Here is a 26,017-nt window from a genome sequence, read left to right on the forward strand (position 1 = left end):
AGTATCTTTTGGAGGTATCAAGTAGCAATCTTTACTCTCCTTTTCTTCTAGATCTCTTTGTGGTTGAGTTTTAGGGTTTTATGGATTTTTGGGAGTCATATTGGTGAGCTATGGGCTAGACCTGAAGTTGTAGCTTCAGATCTGGACCCTTCTCAAGTTCTAGAATCACAAAGTTTCTGTTTTGGTCGTGGTTGAGGCCCTCAATGTGCATGAAACCCCATTAAGATCTTAGATTTGGCATTAAGAGCCTTTTTAGTCATGCATGCACGTAAAGTTTGCAACTTTACGTGAAAAAGCATGTCCTAGAAGCTTGGATTTGTAATTTGGAGCCACTACATGGCTTAAATAAATCTGTATGCCTTAACGGCTGAAGGAACTCGGCGAGTCGCAAGGTTGACTCGGCGAGTCTTATGAAGATGGCCATTGAACTCGACGAGTTGATGAACAACTCGGCGAGTACGATGAAGATTGCCTTAGACTCGACGAGTTGTATGAACAACTCAACGAGTCAGATGAGTTTTCCCCCGAGTTATGAATGCGTGTGTAGCCGACGTGTTGCAAGAAGGAAACTCGACGGGTAGCCTTAGGGTTTCGATCGAAAATCGTGAGAACTCGATGAGTTACTCGATGACTCGGTGAGTGGGAAAGAACTTTAAAGAACTCGGCGAGTAGCCGAGGGTACTCGGCGAGTTAAGGCCAATAGGGACTGTTGACCTTAACTGGGGACTTTGACTTTGACCTGGGGTTGACTGGTTGGTTTATGGAGTACTTGTGAGGTTGAGGATTTATTAGTATGCTCGTACTATGGTAATAGGTGGAGGAGTCTTTGGCGAGTGATCTGAGAGTTGGGATTTGTCTACCGAGTCGACATCTACGAAGTGAGTTATCCTCACTATATCAAAAGGGTCTAAGGCACCAAGGCCAGACCTTTAGTTGTTATCGTTATGATATATATATATATATATATATATATATATATATATATATATATATATATGGTTATGATTTGATAGATTGGAATCAGGATAGACAGTATGTTATGCTTCTATGATCCTTAGGGATCGGGATGTCAGTGGCTTGCTAGGTTTGTATTCTAGTCATGAGAGATTGCTATGATTGATGATTAGTGAGTTAGCTATGTTTGATGCCTATATATGCCAGTATATGTTAGTTTTGCGCACATGATTGTTTGCTCGTTGATTTGGGTTGAGGCGGTCCTGCTTTGTGCTGAAGGCCAACATACCTTATGAGCGGTCCGAGAAGACTGTAGGCCCCATGGGCAGTACTCGGTTAGCATGAGCTCCTTCAAGTTCTCCCATCCCATAGCATTTGCTACTAGCAGGGTCAGAGATTTGACCCGACTATTCCACCAGGTCAATGCTCTGTTGGTGAAAGTGCAGGCGGTGAATTTCACCTTGTTGGCTTCGGGACAGGAACAAATTTCAAAGATAGACTCAATCTTCTCGAACCATCGCGTCAAGGCAATAACACCTCCAGTGTTGTCGAAAGATGTGGGTTTTGCGTTCATGAAGTCTTTATAGGAGCACTCCTTCTGATGCCCTTGCCTCCCTTCACGATTTTGGGAATGAATACCACTCCCTGAACCACCAGAACCACCAGAATTTATCTGTGACAAAGCAGCAATCACAGCGGCAATAATGACTGCCTGGAACATTGTGGGGTCGAACTGAGGAGGTGGTGGTGGCGTTGGATCCGTCGAGGAATTGTTGTTCTTTTTGTTGGATCTTTTCTTTGGGGCCATCTTGCTCTATATCAGGAAGAAGAAGATGATAAGTCCCTTTTTACTTTAGAATCAAGAGATATGAAATAAGATATATCTCTATATGATAGATAAAGTGTTCTACCAAGCGATAACAGGAAAGAGTTACTAAACCAAGTAAACTATCGCTAGGAAAGAATGAGTAGCAACACTTGGAATGAATTTATACGATGTATTCGGCTTTGACTATAATACTCCTATAGTATTTTATGATGAATGTTTTGTTCTATCAATTTCTTGTGGTAGGAATACTTGGTAAGTTTTAGGCCTGCTGCAACATCACAGTCACTCCCAAGCACGTGTTGGTCATGTCTCGAATGAATATAGTTGATCAAGCTATATTGACCCTAGACATGATTACATAACTGCTCAGGTTCAACCACAGTGTTCAAAATCCAAATACTTTTGTTTGGTTATACTAATGATATTGTTTCTGGCATGTAGGTATACTTGTATACTTTTTGTGAAAATACTTATACTTTAAAAGCATACTTTTAGTTTAGAGCACTTCGGCCCCTTAGTGTTTATAGTTGTATACCATGTAAGGTTCGGTATACTTAGTTCACTATAAACAATACCTCTGATACCAATCTGTCACACCCCCGAACCGTCAGAAAAACAACGGCGGAAACGTCCGGGGGCGGGTGACGTCATGCGTAGTATCACAACAATCGTATCATAGCAATCAAAGTAAACACAACCATTACATTACAATATGAATATTTACATCTGTTTGGGAACATAATTTATATACAATAGTTTATATAAAAGATAAAGACGAGACTCCAAAAATGCTCCGTCTTCTCCAAAAGCTGGCAAGGTACCTGTCTATTGTTGCCCTCAGAATACAAGCGATTTTGAAAATGTATCAGCATAAAGCTGGTGAGTTCATAAGCATGTTTTTGTATTGAAAACTAGTCACTGAGTTTGTACAAAAGGTTTCTTTTCATTATAAGTAAAATGTCGTTTGTATCGAAAACCATTGTTATCAAGTTCTGAAATATGTATGCATGCTTTCCAAGAAAATCTAGTATTTTCTAACATGTTTGTTGATTTCTGTATGAAAGGTATGTTCCGTTTGAAAACCCTGGCTACCACCAGTATGTAATGTAAGTTTTGTTCGAAAACCCTGGTTACCACCAGTATGTATAGTAGTTTTATTACTTAAATAAAACCAAGGGTTGTATCCTTGGAATTCCCTCCAGTAAGTAGATAGGTAGTTTTATTAATTAAAAATAAAACTATAGAAGAAAGAAATCCCGTAAACAAAGGTTATTTTATACTTATTATGAGTCGTATAACCATACTAATATTACCGGTGACCTCCTTGACATTTCTTCAGGCGTCGTACGATTACAAAATTTGTCACCCCAGGCGTGCCCGCCTAACTGTAGCTAACAGTTCATGTGTGGGATTGTCGGTCCCGAATAGATCTATTCACAAATTTCACGCTCTCCCTCCAGGAGACTCTGGTTATACTATCGGAGAGGATTTATTGGTACCCCGAGGGACATAACGAAGATAAGTCTCACAATCCTGTATTGACTAGTTTACGTGTTGTTCAGTTGTTCTCGAGTTCGATATCATTTGTAACGGTGTAGAGTATAAATATGAGCATTAAAGTGGGTGTAAGGTTATAAAGGTGGGTGTGCGGCCAGAGTGTGCGGCCAGGGTGTGTGTGCGGCTGCACACAGGAATGTGCGGCCGTATAGGGTGGGTGTGCGGCCATACACTCTTCGCTTATGCTCCAAAAGTCGATTCTTAAGTGTTTTCAAGGCTCGAATCAAGACCAGCTAGAAGATAGGGGGTCAAACTCTCTCTTTGGAGGGTCTTTGATTGTGTACGACCACCTTATGAAGGTGTGCGGCCTTACACCTTCAAGTGATCAAGAACACGAAGAACATGAAGAGTTTCAGGTTTAGATTTAGGTGTTTTACCTGTATAACAAGCTAAATGATGGAGTTCTTCACGTTTTTGAGGCCTTTGGAGTGTTCTTGAATGAGATTTTTAGAGAGAGAAAGTGGAGAGAGAAAGTGGAGAGAGAAAGTAGAGTGCAGCCAAAAGAAAGAGAATGAATGAAGGGGTCACCATCTATATATAGAGGGGAGTGTGCGGTTGGGGAACGGGTGTGCGGCCGAACACACCTCTCAGGAGGGTGTATAGCCCGATTTTGACTCTGAACGATGTGTTGACTCATTCCCGATCTCCTTTCCGGCTGTACTTAAGCTTAGAACACTTAAACGAACCCTTAAACAATGTCAAAAAGTGACGAAATCGAATTTAACAATATTGATAAAACTTTACCAATTGTACAGGATGAAAGTTTTGGGTTGTCACAAATCCCAAAGCTACCTGGTAACAAAAATCAAATGCACAATCAAAATCTCGAGCTATATCAGAATACACACCTTATAATCCATCCAAATATTCTCATTTATAACCATAGTTCCTGTTAAGAACAAATGAACAAATCAAACACTGAACTAAATTTATACAAAAGCAGTCAATGTTTTTTTACATTTAGTTTTTGTGCCAAAAGAATCAGATTCCAAAATCAAACATTAAGCTATATATTTAATCTTCCTAAACTATCTTACAAACCACTTCTTCTTTACTTATGACATAAAGCACATCTTAACAAAGAAAATAAATGTGCATTTCCAAGTTAACTTCTAATAGTTAACAAATATTTCCCTAATTTGGCATTGTAGCATCATCTTTAGTGATTAGCTGGTCAGTAAAATCTTGTCAATCATTTGGTTTGGAAATATCCTTAGGTGCCAGCTCACAAGAACTATATTCAATGGGATGAAATTACCAATACAAAAGCACAATTAACAAAGCTAAAGGGTGAAAACATTCTTTGAAGCATTTCAACAAACACGTTGTGTGCTAAAAACAAACAAAAGATATTTTCCAACTCTGAACGGTTGAAAATCCATCAAAGTGAAGGAAACTAATACAATATTCAATATTAGAAAAAGAAAATAGGAAACAAGCAATGGTAGTTACAAATATGAGAATAAATGAAGAACACTTATCCTTTTCTCCTTCTGTTATCTAATCAGTAGTTGCAAATAATAGAGTTCTTAAGAGGAAGAACAATCTGGTATTCTACCGATCATCAAAAAATTCCCTAATACTTCTATTTCTCCTTTTACACATGTGTTGGTTTCATCTAGTGGACTTACAATACGTAAAAAGTAAAGGCAGTAGGCCAGATCGAAGCCAGCATGATTGAATCAAAAAATCAGAAATTAATATAGATATGAAGGCGTTTACCAAATCAGATCGATGTGTAAGAGAAACATATCTAGTGGTGAAGGCGCAATGACAGAGGAAGAAGAGAGATCTCGATCGTAGTGGAGTAGTCCGATGATGATAGAGAAACAAGGGAGAACAGATATGCAATAATGGCGTACAAACCGATTCAAAATCAAAGCATCTTCAGTGGATTTTTTGCTATGAAGAACGTAAGATCAAGGAGTGTGGCGGTCGACAGAGGTAGAGGTGGTTGGTGAAGGGAGGAGGGAGGCGATCAATGTCGAATGATGGAGGAGGTTGGAGGCTATTCGACGGAGATGAGTCGTCGGAGGATGGATCGTACGTTTAAGCGCACAAGCGTGCGTGCGCGCGCGCGCGCGAGAGAGAGAGAGAGAGAGAGAGAGAGAGAGAGAGATATGAAAAATTATTTTATTAGATATTAGATTTAAGAAATCATTTAATTATACTTTTATTCCTATAATACCCCTGAGTGAATTAATTAAGTTACCCCTCCTTTTTTTGTCTACTTATTTACAAAAACGTCACCTTGCATCTCGACCCTTCATTTTTTTGATCCAACGTTCCACCTTTAGTTCTCGGGTTCTCAGGAAACATTGAGTTCTCAAATTATCCTTCCTCTCTTTTTCTCTCTCTCTCTCTCTTTATATATATATATATATATATATATATATATATATATATATATATATATATATATAGAGAGAGAGAGAGAGGTTTAAATGTTTTTGACAACTATTGTGTGCATAAATGCACTAATAAGAATTCAGGAAAAAATAAATACTTAAATAATCAAAATAAGGCTAGATATGTAATTTTTCATATAAAGTAAATAATAACCAAAATTAAATCCCTTGATTCATTGATCAAATCCCTTAAATGAGACCATCGATTTGGCTAACATATAGCATCACGATCAATCCCCCTTTTCTCTAAGAATCATCGTCTAAAGCAACCCTTCGTTGTTGTAATCAAAGATTGGCCGTGGCAATTCAAGAAGCCAACATTGCGATTATCAAGGTTAGTTTGATCTCTCTCTCTCCTTTATGCGTTCTAGTATGTTCTTCGGCAATGAATTATAAAGGAGATACATCTTCTTCACTTGTTAATCAGACGCTAAAAGCAACAAAAATTGCAATTTTTGGACATGTATTGCAGTGCTTGGCTTGTGATTCAAAGACGTTATCTCCTCATTCTTTACGTTTTTAACAAAGGTATTACTTTTTGGTTCTATATTATTTAAACGGTTTCCTGCATATTAGATAAAAAAAAACAAGTATCTTTGCTTGTGTCGAGATATCAAGATCAATAATAAAATAAATGGAACGTAAAAAAAAATTTAATTATATTCAAATTTTGGTCGTACTTTACCTTTTAATCTCGTTGAAAGAAAATTGATTTCCATGTATAATTCTCTTTCTTTTGTTCCTTGTGCATATAAAATGTGAACACAACATGTTTTTTTTGTTTGCTGTGGAATAAAAAAAGAAATACAACAAATATTTTTTTTATCATTTCTACTTCTGATCCATTAATAAAAAAAATCTTATTTTCTCTTTTTCCTTTTCATAGTAGTGAACAGTAAGTAAGAAATTGTGCCTCTTTTTTTGTTTACAAAAAAATTAATGATAGTCATATTGTTTATCAATGATGCATTGTGGAAGAACATGACAAAATCTATCAAGTAGGAAACATATTATGTTGAGTCAGATTTCCAATCTCTTTTGTTTGTTGCTACAAACACTATGGTTTTGCAATAAAATATAGCATGTTGTCATGTTTTGCAAAATAAAAAATAAAAAATACAATGATGTTGTTAAGTGTTGCTGTTGTAGGATATTGAAAATTATTATTGGAAAATTTTTACAGTATCATTCTTGCAAAATAACATGTTTCTTCATAGCTATTAGACTCTAAGTAATATTCTGTTAGAATAATTCTTTAATTTGGTGTATGTTATGTTTTTGAAGTTTTTTTTTCGATTAAAAATTGTTGGTTCGAGGATTAAATTCTATCAAAATGGTTGAACAAGTTCACACTTCTTCATATACTTTATATTAATGATTTATTTACCCTTGGAGGGTCTTCTTCCTACTTATTGTTCCCTTGGAGGGTCTTCTTCCTACTTATTGTTCCCTTACGAAGATGCTTTATATATTCTAATTGTTTTTTTTTCTTAGTCACCTTTTGTGTTAACATGATCTTTTCATGTATTTATATTTCAAATGTTTTGTTTGTTGGGTATATTCTTGATAATACAAATTCTTTAAAAATATTCAAAACCATTCTGCAAGAATAATTTACTCTGTAAGAATATTATTATTGTATTCTGATAGAATTGTAGTTAATTATTTATAGGTTTAATGTGCAGTTCTTACAAGGGTATCACTACAAAATATTTGGCAATAAATTTGTGATAGAAATGGCTTGAAGACCTGATGGGAAAGGCTTGAAGAATGAATTAAAGAATGACCACACACACTGTTTAAGAATATTGTTATTTTTTAAGAATTACACTTGTTATTCTTTCAGAATGTTATTATTACTTAATGAATCACAATCATACAATGTAATTATTTGGTATATTATTAGTTTGAGAATCGATTTTGTGTATTTTTTTAGAATGTATTTACTACTTTATGGTTGGCATTCTGTCATTCTGACAGAATAAATCGAAAAATATATTTATTAGTTTATGGTTTGCATTCTATCATTCTGACAGAATAAAATCGGATTTTTAAATTTGAATTAATTTAAAATATTCAGATTTTTTAAAATAAAGGAATTAATTATCCCTAAAAATCCGAAAATTTCCTTTTTTAATATAGGTTAATTGACTAAAACGCCCTTATGCTGAAATTTGTGTGATTATATGGTACATGTTATTCTATTTTAATATCATAGACCCTCAAATCATGACATTTGATTCTATTCCATCCGGTGGTCAAGATCTGTGCATTCTGGCACACAATAGTTAGTAAAAACAAAATAACCTAAGCCTATATATATATATATATATATATATATATATATATATATATATATATATATATATATATATATATATATATATATATATATATATATAGTTAGTTAGTTTATTTTGTTTCTAGTAACTATTATATGCCAAAATGCACAGATCTGAACCATCAGATGGAATATAATCAAAGGTAATGATCTGAGGGTCTATGATAATAGAATAGGATAACATATACCATATAATCACACAAATTTCAGCATAAGGGCATTTTAGTCAATTAACCTATATTAAAAAAGGGAATTTTCGAATTTTTAGGGATAATTAATTCCTTTATTTTTAAAAATTTAAATATTTTAATATAATTCAAAATTAGAAATTCGATTTTATTCTATCAGAATTGTAGAATGTTAACCATAAACTAGTAAATATATTCATCGATTATATTCTGTTAGAATGACAGAATACCAACCATAAACTAGTAAATACATTCTAAAAAGAATATACAAAATCAATTCTTGAACTAATAATATCCAAATAATTACATTGTATGATTATGATTAATTGAATAGTAACAACATTCTGAAAGAAAAAAGAAAAAAAAAACATCACAATCTAACAAAAACACTAATCTATTCTAATAGAATATTATTTTTTAGCAACACTTTATACATTGTAGCATAACACATTCTGGTATAATACACTCTCGTTCTCTATGTTTTCTTCCTTCTCCACATCAATGTTAGCCTCTTCAAAACCTAAATCCACAAAGAAAACATAATTCAAACATTCTCAAACATTCTAACAGAATACATCTATATAAAATAAATTCTAATAGAATACATTACATAATTCAAGAGTTGTGATTGAATACAGAATTGAATAGCTGTGATTGAATCATCAACACGCATATGCATTCATTCCCAGTAAACACTAGAGTATGTATTCATAATTCACAGCAAGGTAAAGAAGAAGATGAAAATGAACAGAAAAGAAATGAATTTGGAATACCTGGCTAGAAGAAGGCTTGCGTTCACCATGTAAGACAACCACCCGTAAACACTCAGTAAACCCAAGATCATACACCCTCACCATTGAATAAAAAACAATCAGCCCCACCATGGCATTTTCCGGCAACTGTGCAATAATCAACAACAACTCATTCTTAAATGCTTGAAGTTCATCCTCACTTGAACTACCATCAACGACAAAAACAAATGCCGGTTGAATCGTCAACACACATCTGCATTCGTTCCCAGTCAAGAACACAAGAAACAAACACCCATGAATTCCCCTGTCAAATACCAAACAAACCATGAGTTATGTTCAAACAATCAAACCCATATCCCTTTCATTATCGTCAATTTTTCCAGGAAAACCCAAACACAAATTCTTTCCTTTGATTTCTATCAAGAAATCAAACAAAAACAAAAAGAAGAAAAATAATTTTCTTTTACCTGTTGGCACAATTCACCGGAGAAGAAGAAGCAGCGATCCACGAGCACCACAAAACCACCCTTGTGACTACTTCCCACCAAGTTCCTCTTCTCGAGCAGACAAAGACAGAGGACTGAAATCCTTTCTCCCCTTTCGTGAGTGGATACCGATCGAACCAGAAAATAAAAGAGATCGCCGACGCAGCCTTTCCTGCCGGCCATCCCTCCCTCGGCGGAGCTGCTTCGCCAACTCCAATACCCCACCTCGGTTTGCATCTTTAATTTGGTTTCTTCCCCAATCAACTAAAGACGAAGACCTCGACTTCTTCACAACCTTTTCCCTTTGGCCTCATCGACATAACTAGGTTGATGGTGATGAAGTGTTCAGCCACAAACATAACTAGGTCAAATATATTTAGTTTAATTCCTTAATTGAATGATTAGTTTATTTCCTTAATTGAATGATTTCAATTAAATAATTTCCTTAAATAAAAGTACAAAAGGTCCAAAATACCCTTTAATGATTTAGTTAATTATTTATTATTTCATGAATTCTCATTGGTGCATTTAGGCACACAATAGTTGCTAAAAACATTTGAACCTAACTCTCTCTCTCCCCCCCCCCCCCTCTCTCTCTCTCTCTCTCTCTCTATATATATATATATATATATATATATATATATATATATATATATATATATATATATATAGGGTTAGGATTAAATATGAATTACAAGTATCGTGTGATTGTAGGACTAGATTTGGACCATTGGATTATAATTCTTAACGGCTAAGATTGTGATGGTATACCATAGTTACTATGTCATAGATCACATATTAACAATGATTTCATTAAGAAAACTTTGCATATAAGGGCATTATAGACATTTTTATTCATCACCAAAAAAAGGAAGATACTATTATTTAGGGAGTTATGATTCTTTTTTTTTTTTCAAATCCATAACTGTTAAAAAAAATTTAGAAACGATGTTTAAGATCATATAATCATGAACACATATAGGTCTTTCATTCTTAAAGAATCTAATTGTAGTTTTGTGATGGATTGAGAACTGTCATTCTTAAATAATACACTTGTATAAATATTTCAATAATAACAATTTGCATCAAAATAACAATAATTTCTATTGCGAATTTGGCAAATTTACTTGAGAATATTATAAAAAGTAATAAAAAAAATCAGAATTTCACAAAGGAAGTATTCTGTGAGAATTAGGTGCAATCTTTGTATTCTTTATATCATATTTTATAAAAATAGGAAAGATTGAGAAAGAATGGTTAAGAAAGGGAATAAATGACATAAAACAAGAAAATATACAACATTTAAAAGAATGTACACAACCTTTTATACTACATTTTTCAAGAATCTATCATCATTTTTGAAGAATTTACAAAAAGTCATGATATATAGTACATTCTTTAACAGTTTGTCATTATTCTTGAAGAATTTGTCATCATTCTTGAAGAATCTCCTTTTTCTTTTTGATGGTTTTCTCATTCCTCTATGTTTACCTCTCCAAGTTTGAACCTAAATACACAAAAATACATAAGAGATCATATGGTGCAAAATAGCTCAAGAACATTCAAGAGAATGAAAAATATAAAAAAACACGTTCAAATTACCTTGTGAACAGGAAAAACCAGTAACCCCTCTAATTTCTTAATTCTATAGTTGTTGAGTATTGTTCAATTTGAAATGGTATAAAAAAATATTTCTCATAACTACGAACAAGACTGATGAGAATTAAGTTCACAAAATTTTATAGCATTAACCTTGTTACTTTATCCTCAAACAAACACTTGAGAGGCGGCAAACTTCATATAAATTTCCATTTCAGTTGTTACCTCCTGGAAAATAGGGAGGGACTAATATAAAGATTCAAATCCAAGATTGCTAGGTATAGCCCATGATACAAGTTATAAATCAGCACATATACCAAAAAGTTACATTCATTATACTAATTTGTATCTCCATTATTAGCCATATAACTTAGCCCCTCATTATGAGCTAAGTTTATACTTGGTGGCAGCTGCTCGTCTAATTGTATTTTATAGCAGCCTTTTCATAAACTTGATAAATCATCAACAAGTTCTTTAAAAATAATCCAATCAATGTTGAAATAAAGAATGGGAGGCTTAAAATTCATAACTTGCAGATTGGGTTCATTGTCAAGAAACCCAGGTAAGATGTAGTTGTTTTTTCAAAGAAATTGCCCCATTTGAACTTCTAATTAACCATATTTCTGAACAACTCATGAACAAGGATGGTAAATGAAAGAATTACATATTTCTTCCGGATCACTTATATGGAAACAAATATACATAGATTTAGCTCAAAATCTTCTAAATACATGCATCTTTGACAGCTAGGCTTTCCAAATTCTTCCAATTTCTTCCAAACACGTTCAAAATAAGAAACCAGCACCAGACTCATTAAAAATCAAACCCTAAGAAGGTAGTAGTCGGAAAAAAAAAACTCTGAAAAGGATCGAAGGACGTAGATAGCAAAAGGACTAGATTACCTGAAGAGTGAAGAAGATTGAGCGGAATGAAGAAGATGCAGTTCCTAAAGAGTGAAAGGCGTCAGATATCCCTTAAGAAGATTACTACAGGTGGCAAGTTCCTACATAGTGTAGATAATTGAAGGAGGTGAATCGGACTCAGTCCGTCAAGCGTGCGTCTCCAGTCGACAATCTTCACATATTGTGTGCTTCAACCTTCTGTGCTTGTCGATTCGTCGATGTATGGAGAAAAACAGAAAGCAAATAAACCCTAGGAAGAACTTGATGTGGGTTAAATCCTTAATTATAGGATTTCAGTTAGGATTATTTAATGAATCGGTAAATAGAAATTATAATTAAATTATACAATTTGACTATTTTACCCCTAAATGTTGATTGGTCTAGAATTAGTCATACCATCACACAATATTTATAGGTTATATATGAACCTCTTTCTCTCTCTTTCTCTCTCTCTCTCTCTATATATATATATATATATATATATGAACCTAACTCTCTCTCTTTATATATATATATATATATATATATATATATATATATATATATATATATATATATATATATATATATATATATATATATATATATATATATATATATAGGGTTAGGTTCATTTGAGACCACTTATATTTTGTGAGACCGTGAGACGCATTTTTTTTATTTTTTTTATTTCTTTTAGTTAATTCATGTTCCGAAAATAATATTTAAAAAAAGAATTTTTTGATTTTTTCCATTTATTTTGCATTTTAAAATTATTTTTAGAATATGTACAGTGTAATATTCTATTTAGAATATTTCACGTATTTTTCAAAAAAAATAGAATTTTTTTTTATTTTTTTTTAATTTTTTTTAGTTAATTCAAGTTCTGAAAATAATATTTAAAAAAAGAATTTTTAGATTTTTCCATTTATTTTGCATTTTAAAATTATTTTTTAGAATATGTCAGTGAAATATTCTATTTAGAATATTTCACGTATTTTTCAAAAAAAAAAACGGATTTTTTATTATTTTTTTTAGTTAATTCAAGTTCCGAAAATAACATTTAAAAAAAGAATTTTTGGATTTTTCCATTTATTTTGCATTTTAAAATTATTTTTAGATTTGGTCTCACGGTCTCACAAAATTAGAATAGTCTCAAATGAACCTGAACCTATATATATATATATATATATATATATATATATATATATATATATATATATATATATATATATATATATATATATATATATATATATATATCGTAAAAGGCATATCATATAAGTAGCAAAACTACAGGGACCAAAAATGCTATTATTGAAAGAAGTAAAAAGGAAGGAAATAATAAGGAAGAAAAGAGGAAACCTAAACCTACAAAAACCATATAATAAGCAGAGCAACACAGGCCGCCTCTTCTATTCCCCACCGTCGATGCGCCGTTCATCGGTCAGATTTTCGGCTCATCACCGACACCTTCAAGGCCGGCGATCGCACTCTTTTTCCTCTGTTAAATGTTCTCTTCTCTCTTACCTTATAATTACATGTCTTCCCTCATTGACTTTTCTTCATACACCTGTGCTTTCGTTCCCACTCAAATCCTACTGAATTCTAGATTCTTTCCAATAGGGTTCTTCTATACGTCTTTGATAGTACTCGTATTCATAAGCAAACCACTTTGAATTTGACACCGGAACCACATCATGGCTGATCAACCACAGGTAAACATCAATCTATCGCAATGGAAGTCTATGTGATGTGGGTATTACTTGTTATAACTGATTCGAGAAAACTTAGCTATAGTGAATTGTGCTAGATGATATTTTATGGACGTTAGAATGTTTTGCTCAATTTTGATTGCCCAGATGAAAGTTCTTATGAGTATTACATCATCAATTTCAAAAGGTGTATTTATAGTCAAACCTTAGTGAAATTTCAAACTTCAAAGGCATTCTTTTTCTTATTAACCGAGACTTTTTCTTAAGGGAGACTATTTAACTAACTTGTTGCCCCAATTAATTGCTATAGTAGTTGTTTATCATGATGATTTTTTATCAACACGTATTTAAATTTGAAAACAGAGAGTGATTTCTAAACACTTCCCCTTATTTTGGGATGATGGAAGAGTATATTGACCAATACTTAAACCCTCATTTTTAATGCATCTAACCAATCGCTGCATCATTGGTTGTTAAAATTCTTGATTTTCTCTTTAACTTTGAAGGTACTATTATTCGGATCATTCTCTGAAGATGAAGTGAAATCATGGCTTAATAAGCCCTCCAAAAATACTGAAAAGCCTGTGAAAAACAAAACCCTAGATCTTGATTCATTAAAGATATCAAGTGGAATATCTTTTGGTAGTTTCAATGGTGAAGCAATCAGTAATCAAAAGCCAGAAGCTTTAGTACACCCAAAAGAAAATGGAGTGCAACATGGTAACAATGGCAACATGAAGCAAAAACCCGTTGAAAATATTAATCATTGTTCTTCAAACATACCTTCCAAAAACACCCCTGCTTATGTAGTACAAAACCAAATCCAAAGCTTTGTGGGTGTGAAAGAAGAAACATTGAATAACACTTTTAATGGCCACTTAAAGGATTCAGAGATATGTTTATTACCTCGTGGATTAGTAAACTTAGGGAACATGTGCTTTCTCAATGCTACACTACAAGCTCTTTTGTCCTGTTCTCCAGTTATTCAGCTCTTTCAGGGGATAAGCACCCGAAATATTCACAAGGTTTGCTATTGATATATAAGTGCATTTGATAGATTTCAATGTCTAAATTGTGTTAATAGTTGATACATATTTTGTGATATGCAATCAATAGATTGTAGTGTTTATTGTTTATTTATGCAACAATGTTTTGACTCTTTTCTAATATATGCAACAAAGTGGTTTTTGTACAAAATATGGGACAAAAGATGCAGTATTTTACTTGTAACCAATTTAGCCTTTTGAAAGATTGTTGCATAAGTTGGTGAGAAGGTGAAAATTAATGCAACAATGTTTCACCTTCTTCCTCTTTATGCAACAAATGTTTTTTTATACGAATATATGTTTTTGTTTTAAAACCAAAAGATGCATTATTGAACTGGTAACCTATTAATAATGTGTAGATGTTGTTGCAAAGTTTGTGTCATTTGCATAAATTGGAAAAAAGGTGAAAGTTCATGCAATAATGTTCACCTTTTTTTTTTCTTTCAATTTTTGCAACAGAGTAGTCTTTATTCCAAATTATGCTATGATTTTTCATTTTAGAACCAAAAGATGCAATCTTTACTTGGTAACTTAGTGAAAACTTATGCAACAATCTATTACCTTTTCCCACTTTATGCAAAAAAGTGTTTTTTTATACAAAATTTACACTGATATTTCATCTTTAGAACCAAAAAATGTACTATTTTACTTGTAACATAATTAACATGAACCATTGTTACATGATTCCAGTTAGTTGCATGTGTTTATAAAAAAATTGCAACATTGTTACATAAAATGTTAAAAAAAATGATTGTTGCATAAATAAACATGTATGGAATGAAACATGGTTGCATATTTCATCTAAAAAAGTCACTTTGTCCCATAAATCGATGAAAATGTGGATAATTACATAAAACTACACAATTACCCCTACATTGTATCGCTAAAAAATATTATCTTGTGTTATTATATGTAGACTGGGTATCCAACATTAGCTGCTTTTATGGAATTTATTTCTGAATTCAAGATGCCAGCTGGCACAATCTCAAAGGATATGAACAATCTGCAAACTGGAAGACCTTTCAGCCCTACAATGTTTGAAGTTGTTTTAAAGAATTTTACTCCTGATGTTCCTAATAGCATCTCAGGAAGGCCTAGGTATGTATTTATTTTATATATGTAAGAAATATCAACATACTTTTTTATTATTATTTGTGTATTGTTGTTTTATTGTATTCTACTCCTATTTCTTTCTGTTAGAGTGTTGTAATTTTAGTTTACTTTTTTTTATTAAGGCATTGAACTTCAAAAAGTTAACCTAATTGTTACATTGTACTTTTAATCTTTTTATTTATTGGGACACTCTACAAAATTATATCAGTGAAAATTGCTTTGTATTTGAATGGTATTTGCTATAATTGAGTAGTTTTTTCAAAGTACATTATTTGTACTATTAAAAATTGGAAGTTATAATAACTTATATGTTAGATTAAAGGGTTAATCTCGTAAAAGACGTTATATTTTGTGTTTTTTCTGTATTAAACCTTAAATTTATTTGTTGCTTGAAAAAGACCTTGTATTTTTTCATTTTTTTTGTTGTGGTGCTTTTAGTCATTTTTTTCCAAAATAGTTGTAAAATGTGAGGGTTTTTTCGAGAAAAAATAAAAAAGTGGAGGGTTTATTTGGAAGCAGTTAGAAAGTTGAGGTTTTTTTTCGGATAAAAAAGAAAAAACTGAGGGTTTTTTTGGGAAAAACACAAAATATAATTTCTTTTATGAGATTAACCCAAAAAAACCTTAGATTAAACAAGTTAATTGAAGTATGTGTCCATTTCTTGCATTTAATCCTAATCTTATCATTTCTTCATATCATTTTTTTTAATGTGAACTTGTTGAATTTGTGTCTCAAGTAAAAATTGAGAAGTTATTATAGTGTACTATGATGTATGTATTTTTTTTTATAGAACAATGGGTTACAATAGTGAATTTTAAACTTTTTTTTACAGGTCTTTGTGTTTATATGCTAACAGTTTAAATTACTAAGAGGGAAAATTAAAGAAAAGCACAATATATTTTCACCATTTTTTATTTATCTAGCCACTTAACTATAACTTATAGAGATTAAACCATTATACCTTTTTTCAACCTTTGAAAAAACCATTTTTCATGGTTACCCAATTTTACAAAATGCAGAAAAACATAATGTATTTTCACCTTTTCATTTTATTTAACCACTGAATCTTCCTTTTTTATCGATTTACATGTAGATTGATAAATTGATTAGATTCCTGCTATATGTAATGAAACTGAATTTTAATTTTAGGCAAGAAGATGCACAGGAGTTTTTAAGTTTCATTATGCATCAAATGCATGATGAATTACTAAAACTTGAAGGACAATATTCATCAACTGCAAATGGAAATGGATCTTCACTTGTTTCATCTGTAGAAGATGATGATTGGGAAACTGTGGGCCCTAAGAACAAATCTGCAGTTACAAGAACACAAAACTTTGCTCCTTCAGAACTTAGTGCAATTTTTGGAGGCCAATTGAGAAGTGTTGTTAAAGCAAGAGGTATCTTATTTTATTCCTATGTTTCTATTTATTTTTAAAAAAAATCAGTCCAAGTTAATAAAGTTAATAAAACTCTGATTACAGAAAGCACTAAACTTAGCAATCTGTATAATTTGTATGAACTACAAATGAATTTGGATGTAAATGTGTAAAGAAACTTCTGGATTATGTTATGATGAACAACCCATTTACAAATTTTACTTTTTTTATTTATGGGTTGTTAAAAAATGTAAAAAAGATAAGCTTTTTATTTTGGGTTGTTAAAAAAAGGGCTAAGGCAAGAAATACCAATGTAATTTCATTTATTAGTTTATTATCGCATTACTTTTTTTTTTTTTTTTTTTCTATTACAATATTTTACTTCTACAATCTACCGAATTGTAGAACTGAAAATTGCTTTGTATTTGGATCAAATTAATATAAATACTTATAATTTGTTTAGATTTTTGAATGCAATGTTTTCTTTATTTTTAGATGGATTCCACCCAAAGTATCCTTGTTTTTACCTGTTACTAATCTTTACAAAGTATTGATGACACAAACTGTTGTCCAAATTTTTTTTCAAGTTTCTTGTACCAAGGGTACTTTAGGTATTTCATATTATGAGTCATCATCTACAACGTTTTTATTAACAAACCAGATTTGGAGGTTTTATTTATCCAACAATCCAAATCAAATTTTATATCATAGCCAAGTTTTTTCAACCCTTGAATGCATGTTTTTACAAGTTTCTCTATTACCAAGGGTACTTCAGGTATTTCACTTTATGAGTCATCATCTACAATGTTTTCTATTAACAGGGAATAAAGCATCTGCCACTGTTCAACCGTTTCTTTTACTCCATCTTGATATCTCTCATGAAGGTGTTGCCACCATTGAAGATGCTCTTCGTTTATATTCTATCCCTGAAACACTTGATGAATATAGAACAACATCTGGAAAGGTATCATTTCTTGTTTTCTTTCATCACTTTAATCTTATTTAATAACTTTATTTTTTTCCTGAAAAAGACCTTATATTTTTTTTTTCATTTTTTTCCAAAAAACCCTCAAATCTTTTATTTTTTTTCCGAAAAATCCCTCAACTTAATTTTTTTTTTTTCAAAAAAACCCTCATTTAACAAGTTTTTTTTTGGAAAAAACCTGCTAAAAGGTCGAATATAAAAAAAATGGAAAAAAAAATATTTTTCAGAAAAGGGTTAATCTTATAAAAGACCTTATATAATGTGTTTTTTTTTTCGGATTAAACCTCAACTTCATTTTTTTCCTGAAAACGACCTTGCGTTTTTTCATTTTTCTGATTTGATCCTTTAGTCATTTTTTTCTGAAAAAAGCTGTAAAATGTGGGGTTTTTCGGGAAAAACTAGAAAAGTTGAGGATTTATTCAGAAACAGTTAGAAAATCGAGGGGTTTTTCCGGAAAAAAGGACAAAGTTGAGGGTTTTTTTTTTCAGAAAAAAAATACAAGGTCTTCTTTCAGGAAAAAAATAAAGTTGAGGTTTAATCCAGTAAAAACACAAAATATAAGATTTTTTTTTATGAGATTAACCCTTCAGAAAAAATAAAGTTGAGGTTTAGTCTGGAAAAAAGCACAATATATAAAGGTCTTTTATGATATTAAACCAAAAAGAAACAATACCTTAACTCTCGTGAGCTATGAGTGTTATCTTTCTGTCTTATTATTACATAAAGGACTTAATTTGTTGATAAATTAACATCATATGGATATTGTGTTTCAGGCAGGGGTTGTTACAGCTAGAAAGTCTGTAAACTTACAGACACTTCCAAAGATAATGATATTGCATTTGAAACGATTTGGTTATGGAACAAATGGAAGCACAAAACTACACAAATCTGTTCGATTTCCACTTGAATTGGTATTGAGTCGTGATTTGCTTGTTTCCCCAACAACAGAGGTAATGTTTTTTTTTTATTTTTCTACTGATTAAAATGGTGACAAAAAGTATAATAAAGAAATTGGTAAAATGGCTAGATTGATAATAGTGGAAATGCAATTGATATTTTGTTTTTTGTCCTATTATTAATGTTATTCATTCATATGGTATAATTTGTTAATTGATTAGGACTTAGGTATTTTGTTTATTGTTTTTCACTTCTATTATATTATTTTGAATGCTATTTAAAAATTCTCTCTCTCTCTCTCTCTCTCTATATATATATATATATATATATATATATATATATATATATATATATAATATAGTTATTTAACTATTACTTAACATGTCTTGTTTATAATTACTATATGATATATTATAAAAGACCATTAAAAACAAGGGAAATTATCATAAAAGTCCCGATTATTTGATTCTACACGATTTTATGTCATTTCCTGTTAGAAGAAAAAAAAGGACTTTTTTGTTAACTCTGAGCCAAAATGAAATAATCAGGACTTTTATGTTCAATATTTTTTTTGGGACTAAAGTGAAACTTTAACGTAAATATTGGGGCTTTTCTGACAATTTCTCTAAAAACAATCTGTGGCAAATCTGGTAACTAGGGATAATCTAGTAATTTTAAAATTCCATCCTGATATATTCCCAATTTTTTATGGGTTAATTCCATAAAAGACCTTATATTTTGTGTTTTTTTCCGGATTAAACCTCATATTTTATTTTTATTTTCCTGAAAAAGACCTTTTATTTAATTTATTCATTTTTTCTGAAAATACCCTCAACTGTCTTTTTTTACGAAAAAACCCCTCAACCTTCTAATTGTTTCCAAATAAACCCTCAACATTTTTTAGTTTTTCTCGAAAAAACCCACATTTTACAAGTTTTTTTTTTTGGAAAAAAATGACTAAAAGAACCATATCGGAAAAAATGAAAAAAAAAATGCAAGGTCTCTTTCAAGAAAAAAATAAAGTTTAGGTTTAATCCGGAAAAAAAACACGAAATATAAGGTCTGTTATATGATTAACCCTTTTTTTTTATTAAGACACTATACTTAACAAATCCACCTAATTTGATCATTGTAACCTCATTTTTTTTTCTTATTGGGAATTTAGAATAATATTATCTTTGAAATATCAAATACATGAAAGTACGTTGCTATTTCTTGCATCTAACTTTTTTTATGACAAATATCCAGGGTCGCAAATACACCCTCATTTCCTCAGTGACACACCATGGAAGGGAAGCATCCAAGGGCCATTACACAGCGGATGCTTTTTACCCAAAAGATCAATGGTTCCGATTTGATGATGCTTCTGTCACTGCAATCCCTACAAACAAGGTCTTACATGACCAAGCCTATATCCTTTTCTACAAAAGAGTATAACGAGAGGGGTACAATCGTCATTTCTAATCATAGTGCCACTCGGTTGCAACAAGGTAACACGTTTGACGTTAATCATGGCCCTTAACTTATAGGGTCGCCGGAAATTGTTGCCGGAAAGTGATGCCATCACCGGAAGTTTGTTGAGAAATTATAATGATTTGAGTTTGGTTGATTGGTGAGCCTAAGATGGTTTTGCGGGTGAGGTTTAGTGTTTATTTTGTATGTAGAGTATTTATGTATATTCGTTTCTTCTATGTCTCGAGAGGTTTGAATTATCGGAAGATTATTTATTTACGTGTTATTTAAACATTTTAGTTTTTTTTTTCCTTCTTTTGTTTGGTTGCTGTTTAGTAAAGTTTATCCACTTTTTAAATGAAGATACCGGTTTTTTGGTAAATAAAAAAAATTCATAACAATGAAACAAAACTTAAACATGAGTGCCAAGAGTTTTTAGTAATCTAGACAGAGTAACCATAAATTCGGTTAATTGAAGTTTATTTTTCATCAGGTAAATCATATCACCAATTTGTAAATCATTCTTTATATAGACAAAGGGTAGCGTAGCAATCCTTCTTAAATATTGACACTATACCAAATTACATGACATATTATTGGTTTCTAAATTATTATTTGATTGTTACATAAAAGGTGTGAAAAGATGCATGATTATTCTATACGACAAAACTCTTAAAAACGTGAACCAATAATTCTATATGACAAAAATATATTTTCACAAATGGCCAAATAAGGGTGGGTATGACGGTTTTTTCCGAGTTTACAGTTAAACCATAAACCAAGTATGAACAAGAAAGTAAATATTCAAGAGAAGCAAATTTACAAAGATAGAACAAGCAACTAGAGTTATATGTGACACCTTCTGAAGTTTATTATTATTATTATTATTATTATTATTATTATTATTATTATTATTTACTATAAGGGATATAATATGAAGTGCATAAAAAGAACTAAGAATATAAGAAATAGGCTAAGAGCATCGAAAAAAGTTTATTTAGATAGACATGAAGAAATTTGATAACAAGATTTTTGTTATAAATGCTCAATGATTTTATGATAGACTGTATCCTTTTATATTGACAAAGGATAGCGTAACAATCATTCTTACATAGTGACACGACAAAACTCCTAAAAGCGTGAACCAATAATTCAATATGACAAAAATATATTTTCACAAATGGCGAGGTATGACTTTTTTTTTTTTTTTTTTTTTTTTTTTTTTTCCGGATTTACCGTTAAACCATAAACAAAAAATGAACAAAAAAATAAATATTCAAGAAAAGTAAACTTACAAACATAGGAGAAGCAATAAAAGTTGTATGTTCAGAAGTAGCTTTCAAAAGTTGTGTGTGTGTTTTAAAGAGAACTAGGAATGTAAGAGATAGACAAAGAGAATCAGAAATAATATTTAAAGAGACATGAAGAAATTTGATAACAACAAGATTTTTATTATAAATGTTCGATGATTTTACAATAGGTTCTATCCCTTTATATAGACAAATGATAGCGTAACAATCATTCTTGCATAGTGACACGATACCAAATTACAAGACTAATTATTCGTTCCTAAATTATTTGATTGTTACATAAATGTATGAAAAGATGCGTAATTATTCTATATGACAAAACTCTTAAAAACATGAACCAATAATTCTATACAACAAAAATATATTTTCATAAAGACTAAACTGTACAAATGATCCATGTGGTTTGCTCAAAACTGCCACATTGGTCCAAAAATGTTTGGACTAGCATCAGAGGTCCAAACTTTTCATTTTGTTGTGAGTTTGGTCCAATTTGCTATGAACTTTTTCATAATGACGAATTTGCCATTGCTTTTTCCTTTTTTTAGTTTTTTTATTATTTAAATATTTTTTCTGATTAAAAGAAAAATAAAAAAGAAATTGTCCTTTTTTATTTTATTTTTATAATTTTTTATAACGGAAAAAAGAAAATAAAATGCAAACTCTCTCTCTCTCTCTCTCTCTCTCTCTCTCTCGTTTCACACAAAAAGTTGCTCATCTCCTTCACCACCACCGGTGATGGAGGCTTCCGACGAAGCGGGTTTCGATATTTGAGGCTAGGGTTTCTGGTGCCATAGATCTGAGAAAGGGGTGAAGGGAGAAGGACGAATTGAGAAGATAGATGAACTGAGTCGGGTTTGCCAGAAATCGAGAAATCAATTGCAAAATCTGAGAAATTGTTTTTCCGGCGAACAGGAAACCCTCCTAAGGACGATGTAGATCTGTCGGAAACCGGACTCAATCTCTCCCTCTTTCTATTTGCTTTCCGTCGGAACCATCATCGTCTTTGTCTTTTATCTTCTCATCTGACGATGCCTTCGATCTGTTTGTCATCGGCGATGACGATGGCGTTTGTGGCTCGATAAAACTCTAGTTGCAGACATCGGAACCATCAAACTACTCGTCTCTCTTCTTCTCCGACGAGGTGTCTGTAACGACCCAAATTTCACGTCCAAAAATTTCGTTTTTAAATCAACATTTTGGAAAACATTTGTAAATAAAACATTGTCTGATCAAGCCATTTCATAACATACATCGTGTCTGAAACCAAAATATGAAATCAACCAAATATCATAGTACAAATCCCAGAACAAGTACGTAAAGCGGAAAACAGTGTGTGTGTATGATGTGCCGCTACCGCGCCAGCTCCTTCCCCTTCGATGAAGAGGTACCTGAAACCAAAACTGAAAACTGTAAGCACGAAACTTAGTGAGTTCCCCCATCGTACCACATACCATAAAACCACATAACATACATATATTGTCAGGCATATCTGGGTGCCCGACCTACCCCTTCGGTCCTCTCGACCGGATGCTGACTAGCATATCTGGGTGCTGGTCTCCCCTTCGGTCCTCTCGACCGGATACTGACTAGCATATCTGGGTGTTGGTCTCCCCTTCGGTCCTCTCGACCGAATACTGGGGACTATCTCCCCTACTGTCACTAGCACATAACATCATATCATACTGGCACGTAAACATATCAGGTCGTAACAAACCTAGATGAATATCACCTAGACAATCATCTAATCATACAACTCCTACTGATGGGCCGACATTGTGGCTGTAGACCCACCGCTACTGGAAGGTAACTCACCTCGAAAAGTAGTTGCTGAAGGTCTGCTTGCTAGACGACTGACTGTTGCACCGGCAATCCTCCGGCTATAAATCCATAAACATAGATTAGTCACTCTTAAATACCCTTTGGTTAAATGACCGACCTGCCCCTGGTCCAAGGTCAACTCCTTGGTCAAAGTTAACTTCCAGTTGACTGGACTCGCCGAGTCCCTCTCCTACTACTAACTCATCAAGTCCCTCTTCCCATTCACTGAGTCACCCTTAACTCACTACTTGGGACGATTAGACCGACTCGCGATCCGACTCGCCGAGTCCCCCGAGCAGATCTCCTACTCGCTTCCAAATCCTCACCAGAGCATCCATCTTGAGGATTTGGGTTTCTGGGACTATTGCTACATGTTAAATTGCTAATCCCGCGTGCAGCTACGAAGGGTTGGACCTTCTACACTTAAACCCCTCTTAACTCAGTAACAGTTCATATGACTCGCCGAGTTTTAAGAACAACTCGTCGAGTTCTAGGCAATCTTCAAAGGACTCGCCGAGTTGTTCATCCAACTCATCGAGTCTAAGAGCACCTTCATAGAACTCGCCGAGTCCCTTCAACCCTCCTCCCATACAAACCAAATCTGAGACATGCAACGGTTCCAAATCATAGATCTAAGCTCCTAGGGTATGCTTATCATGTAAAGTTGCAAACTTTACGTGCATGCATGGCCCTATGAGCTCCAAAAGGCAAATCCAAGCTCTTTATGAGGTCATACACTCATTAGGGACCTCCATCACTTTGACCACAAAGACTTTACACTTCTAAGGTGTCCATAAGGCCTAGATCTGAAGTCCTTTCAGAACATAGAGCATAACCACATGGAGTTTGAGGTTTTACGGCTTGAAAACCATCAATTAGGGACAAAAAGGGGATCTAATGAACTAGTGATCAAGGTAGGAACTTTTATACCTGAATGGAAGCTTCTCACAGTGTAGATTTCGGATCTACTTCCCCTTCTCGCATTCTTCAACCTCCTCCTTCTTCTTCTAAGCTCCAAACTTCATTCACAAAGCCAAGAATCACTCACAAGAACAATGGGGGGCTAGGGTTTCGCTCAACAGCTCTCTGGAAGTGTTAAGGACAAGGGAGGCCGAGTTAGAGTGTTTAAATAGGGTGCAAACCCCTGGATTAGGGTTTTTGTCCAGACAGCGACTACTCGCCGAGTCCGCAACTTAAACTCCGTGTCTCATCCTGCTTCTACTCGGCGAGTCAGTCCTTCAACTCGCCGAGTCCAAGGCCAAAATTGCAAATAAAAAAAAGGATTAAGTACAAGAATACGTACAAAGAATCAGGTGCTACAGTGTCTACATAGCAAAAGCCCTAGCACCGCCACCCTTCTAGTTTTACGAAACCCTAAGTTTTCAGATCTGTTTTCACCCTCTTTCTCTCTCTTTTTCTTGTCGAACAACCAGGAAATCTAGATCTCCATCGAGGCGGCGAGATGTTTAGATCTTCATCATCGGTGGTGATTTGGATGGTCCGACAGACGGTTCATAACAATAGAAGGGAGAGAAAGAGAGAGAGAGAGAGAGAGAGAGAGAGATGGCCATCGTAGCAACAAAAAGAAAGAAGAATGATGGTCTTTGGAGGTTCAGATCTCAGTTTTTTTTCTCTAGCGAAGTCGGCGCCGGATAGTTCTAGCGTTCCATCATCGACGGTGGTTTTAGTGGTCGGATGACGGTGCTCCGGCAGCCACCGGAATCTGGTGGTGTTTCCTTTTTCTGAATGGGAGAGAGAAAAATATGGGGTGGGGGTGATAATACAAATAGAATTTTTTTCCTTTTTTAGTTTTTGTAATTTAAAAAATAAATAAATAATGAAAATACAAAGGGCAAAATCGTCATTTTATAAAAATTCAAAACAAATTGGACCAAACTCGCAACAAAATGAAAACTTTGGACCTGTGGTGTTAGTCCAAACCTTTTTGGACTGAAGTGGTAATTTTCGACATACCACAGGGACCATTTGTGCAGTTTTATCATTCACAAATGGCCAAATAAGGAGGTATGACATTTTTTTTTTTTCGGGTTTACTGTTAAACCATAAACAAAATATAAACAAGAAAGTAAATATCCAAGAAAAGTAAACTTACAAAGATAGGAGAAGCAACCAAAGTTGTATGTTCAGAAGCAGCTTCTAAAGTTTTTTTTTAATACTTTACTATAAGGGACATAATATGAAGCTTATGAAAAGAACTAGGAATGTAAGAAATAGGCTAAGAGAATCAGAAATAGATTATCTAGAGAGACATGAAGAAATTTGATAACAAGTTTTTTATTATAAATGC

At 32.8% G+C, this 26,017-nt stretch overlaps 1 protein-coding gene and 2 long non-coding RNA genes across 3 annotated transcripts; 1 reads left to right on the top strand and 2 right to left on the bottom strand.

The window, feature by feature from the left end:
* Positions 1 to 10,771: 10,771 nt before the first annotated feature.
* LOC111910782 (uncharacterized) lies at positions 10,772 to 12,286 on the bottom strand. Its single transcript, XR_006187575.1, has 2 exons — positions 12,016 to 12,286; positions 10,772 to 11,021 (listed from the first exon to the last, which is right to left on the bottom strand). It is a non-coding gene; the product is annotated as an uncharacterized LOC111910782 (long non-coding RNA).
* Positions 12,287 to 13,359: 1,073 nt separating this feature from the next.
* On the top strand, positions 13,360 to 20,889 carry LOC111910796 (ubiquitin carboxyl-terminal hydrolase 24). Its single transcript, XM_023906613.3, has 7 exons — positions 13,360 to 13,712; positions 14,216 to 14,734; positions 15,672 to 15,853; positions 17,018 to 17,268; positions 18,069 to 18,211; positions 19,006 to 19,182; positions 20,378 to 20,889. Exons 1-7 carry the CDS (start codon positions 13,695 to 13,697, stop codon positions 20,564 to 20,566), a joined length of 1,479 nt encoding a protein of 492 aa, XP_023762381.1. The 5' UTR covers positions 13,360 to 13,694; the 3' UTR covers positions 20,567 to 20,889.
* A 1,537-nt stretch (positions 20,890 to 22,426) lies between these two features.
* On the bottom strand, positions 22,427 to 25,813 carry LOC122196138 (uncharacterized). The gene is made up of 3 exons (XR_006187382.2): positions 25,013 to 25,813; positions 24,640 to 24,728; positions 22,427 to 23,279 (listed from the first exon to the last, which is right to left on the bottom strand). It is a non-coding gene; the product is annotated as an uncharacterized LOC122196138 (long non-coding RNA).
* Positions 25,814 to 26,017: the final 204 nt, after the last annotated feature.

Source organism: Lactuca sativa, chromosome 1 (assembly GCF_002870075.4).
Source record: "Lactuca sativa cultivar Salinas chromosome 1, Lsat_Salinas_v11, whole genome shotgun sequence".
NCBI lineage: Eukaryota > Viridiplantae > Streptophyta > Magnoliopsida > Asterales > Asteraceae > Lactuca > Lactuca sativa.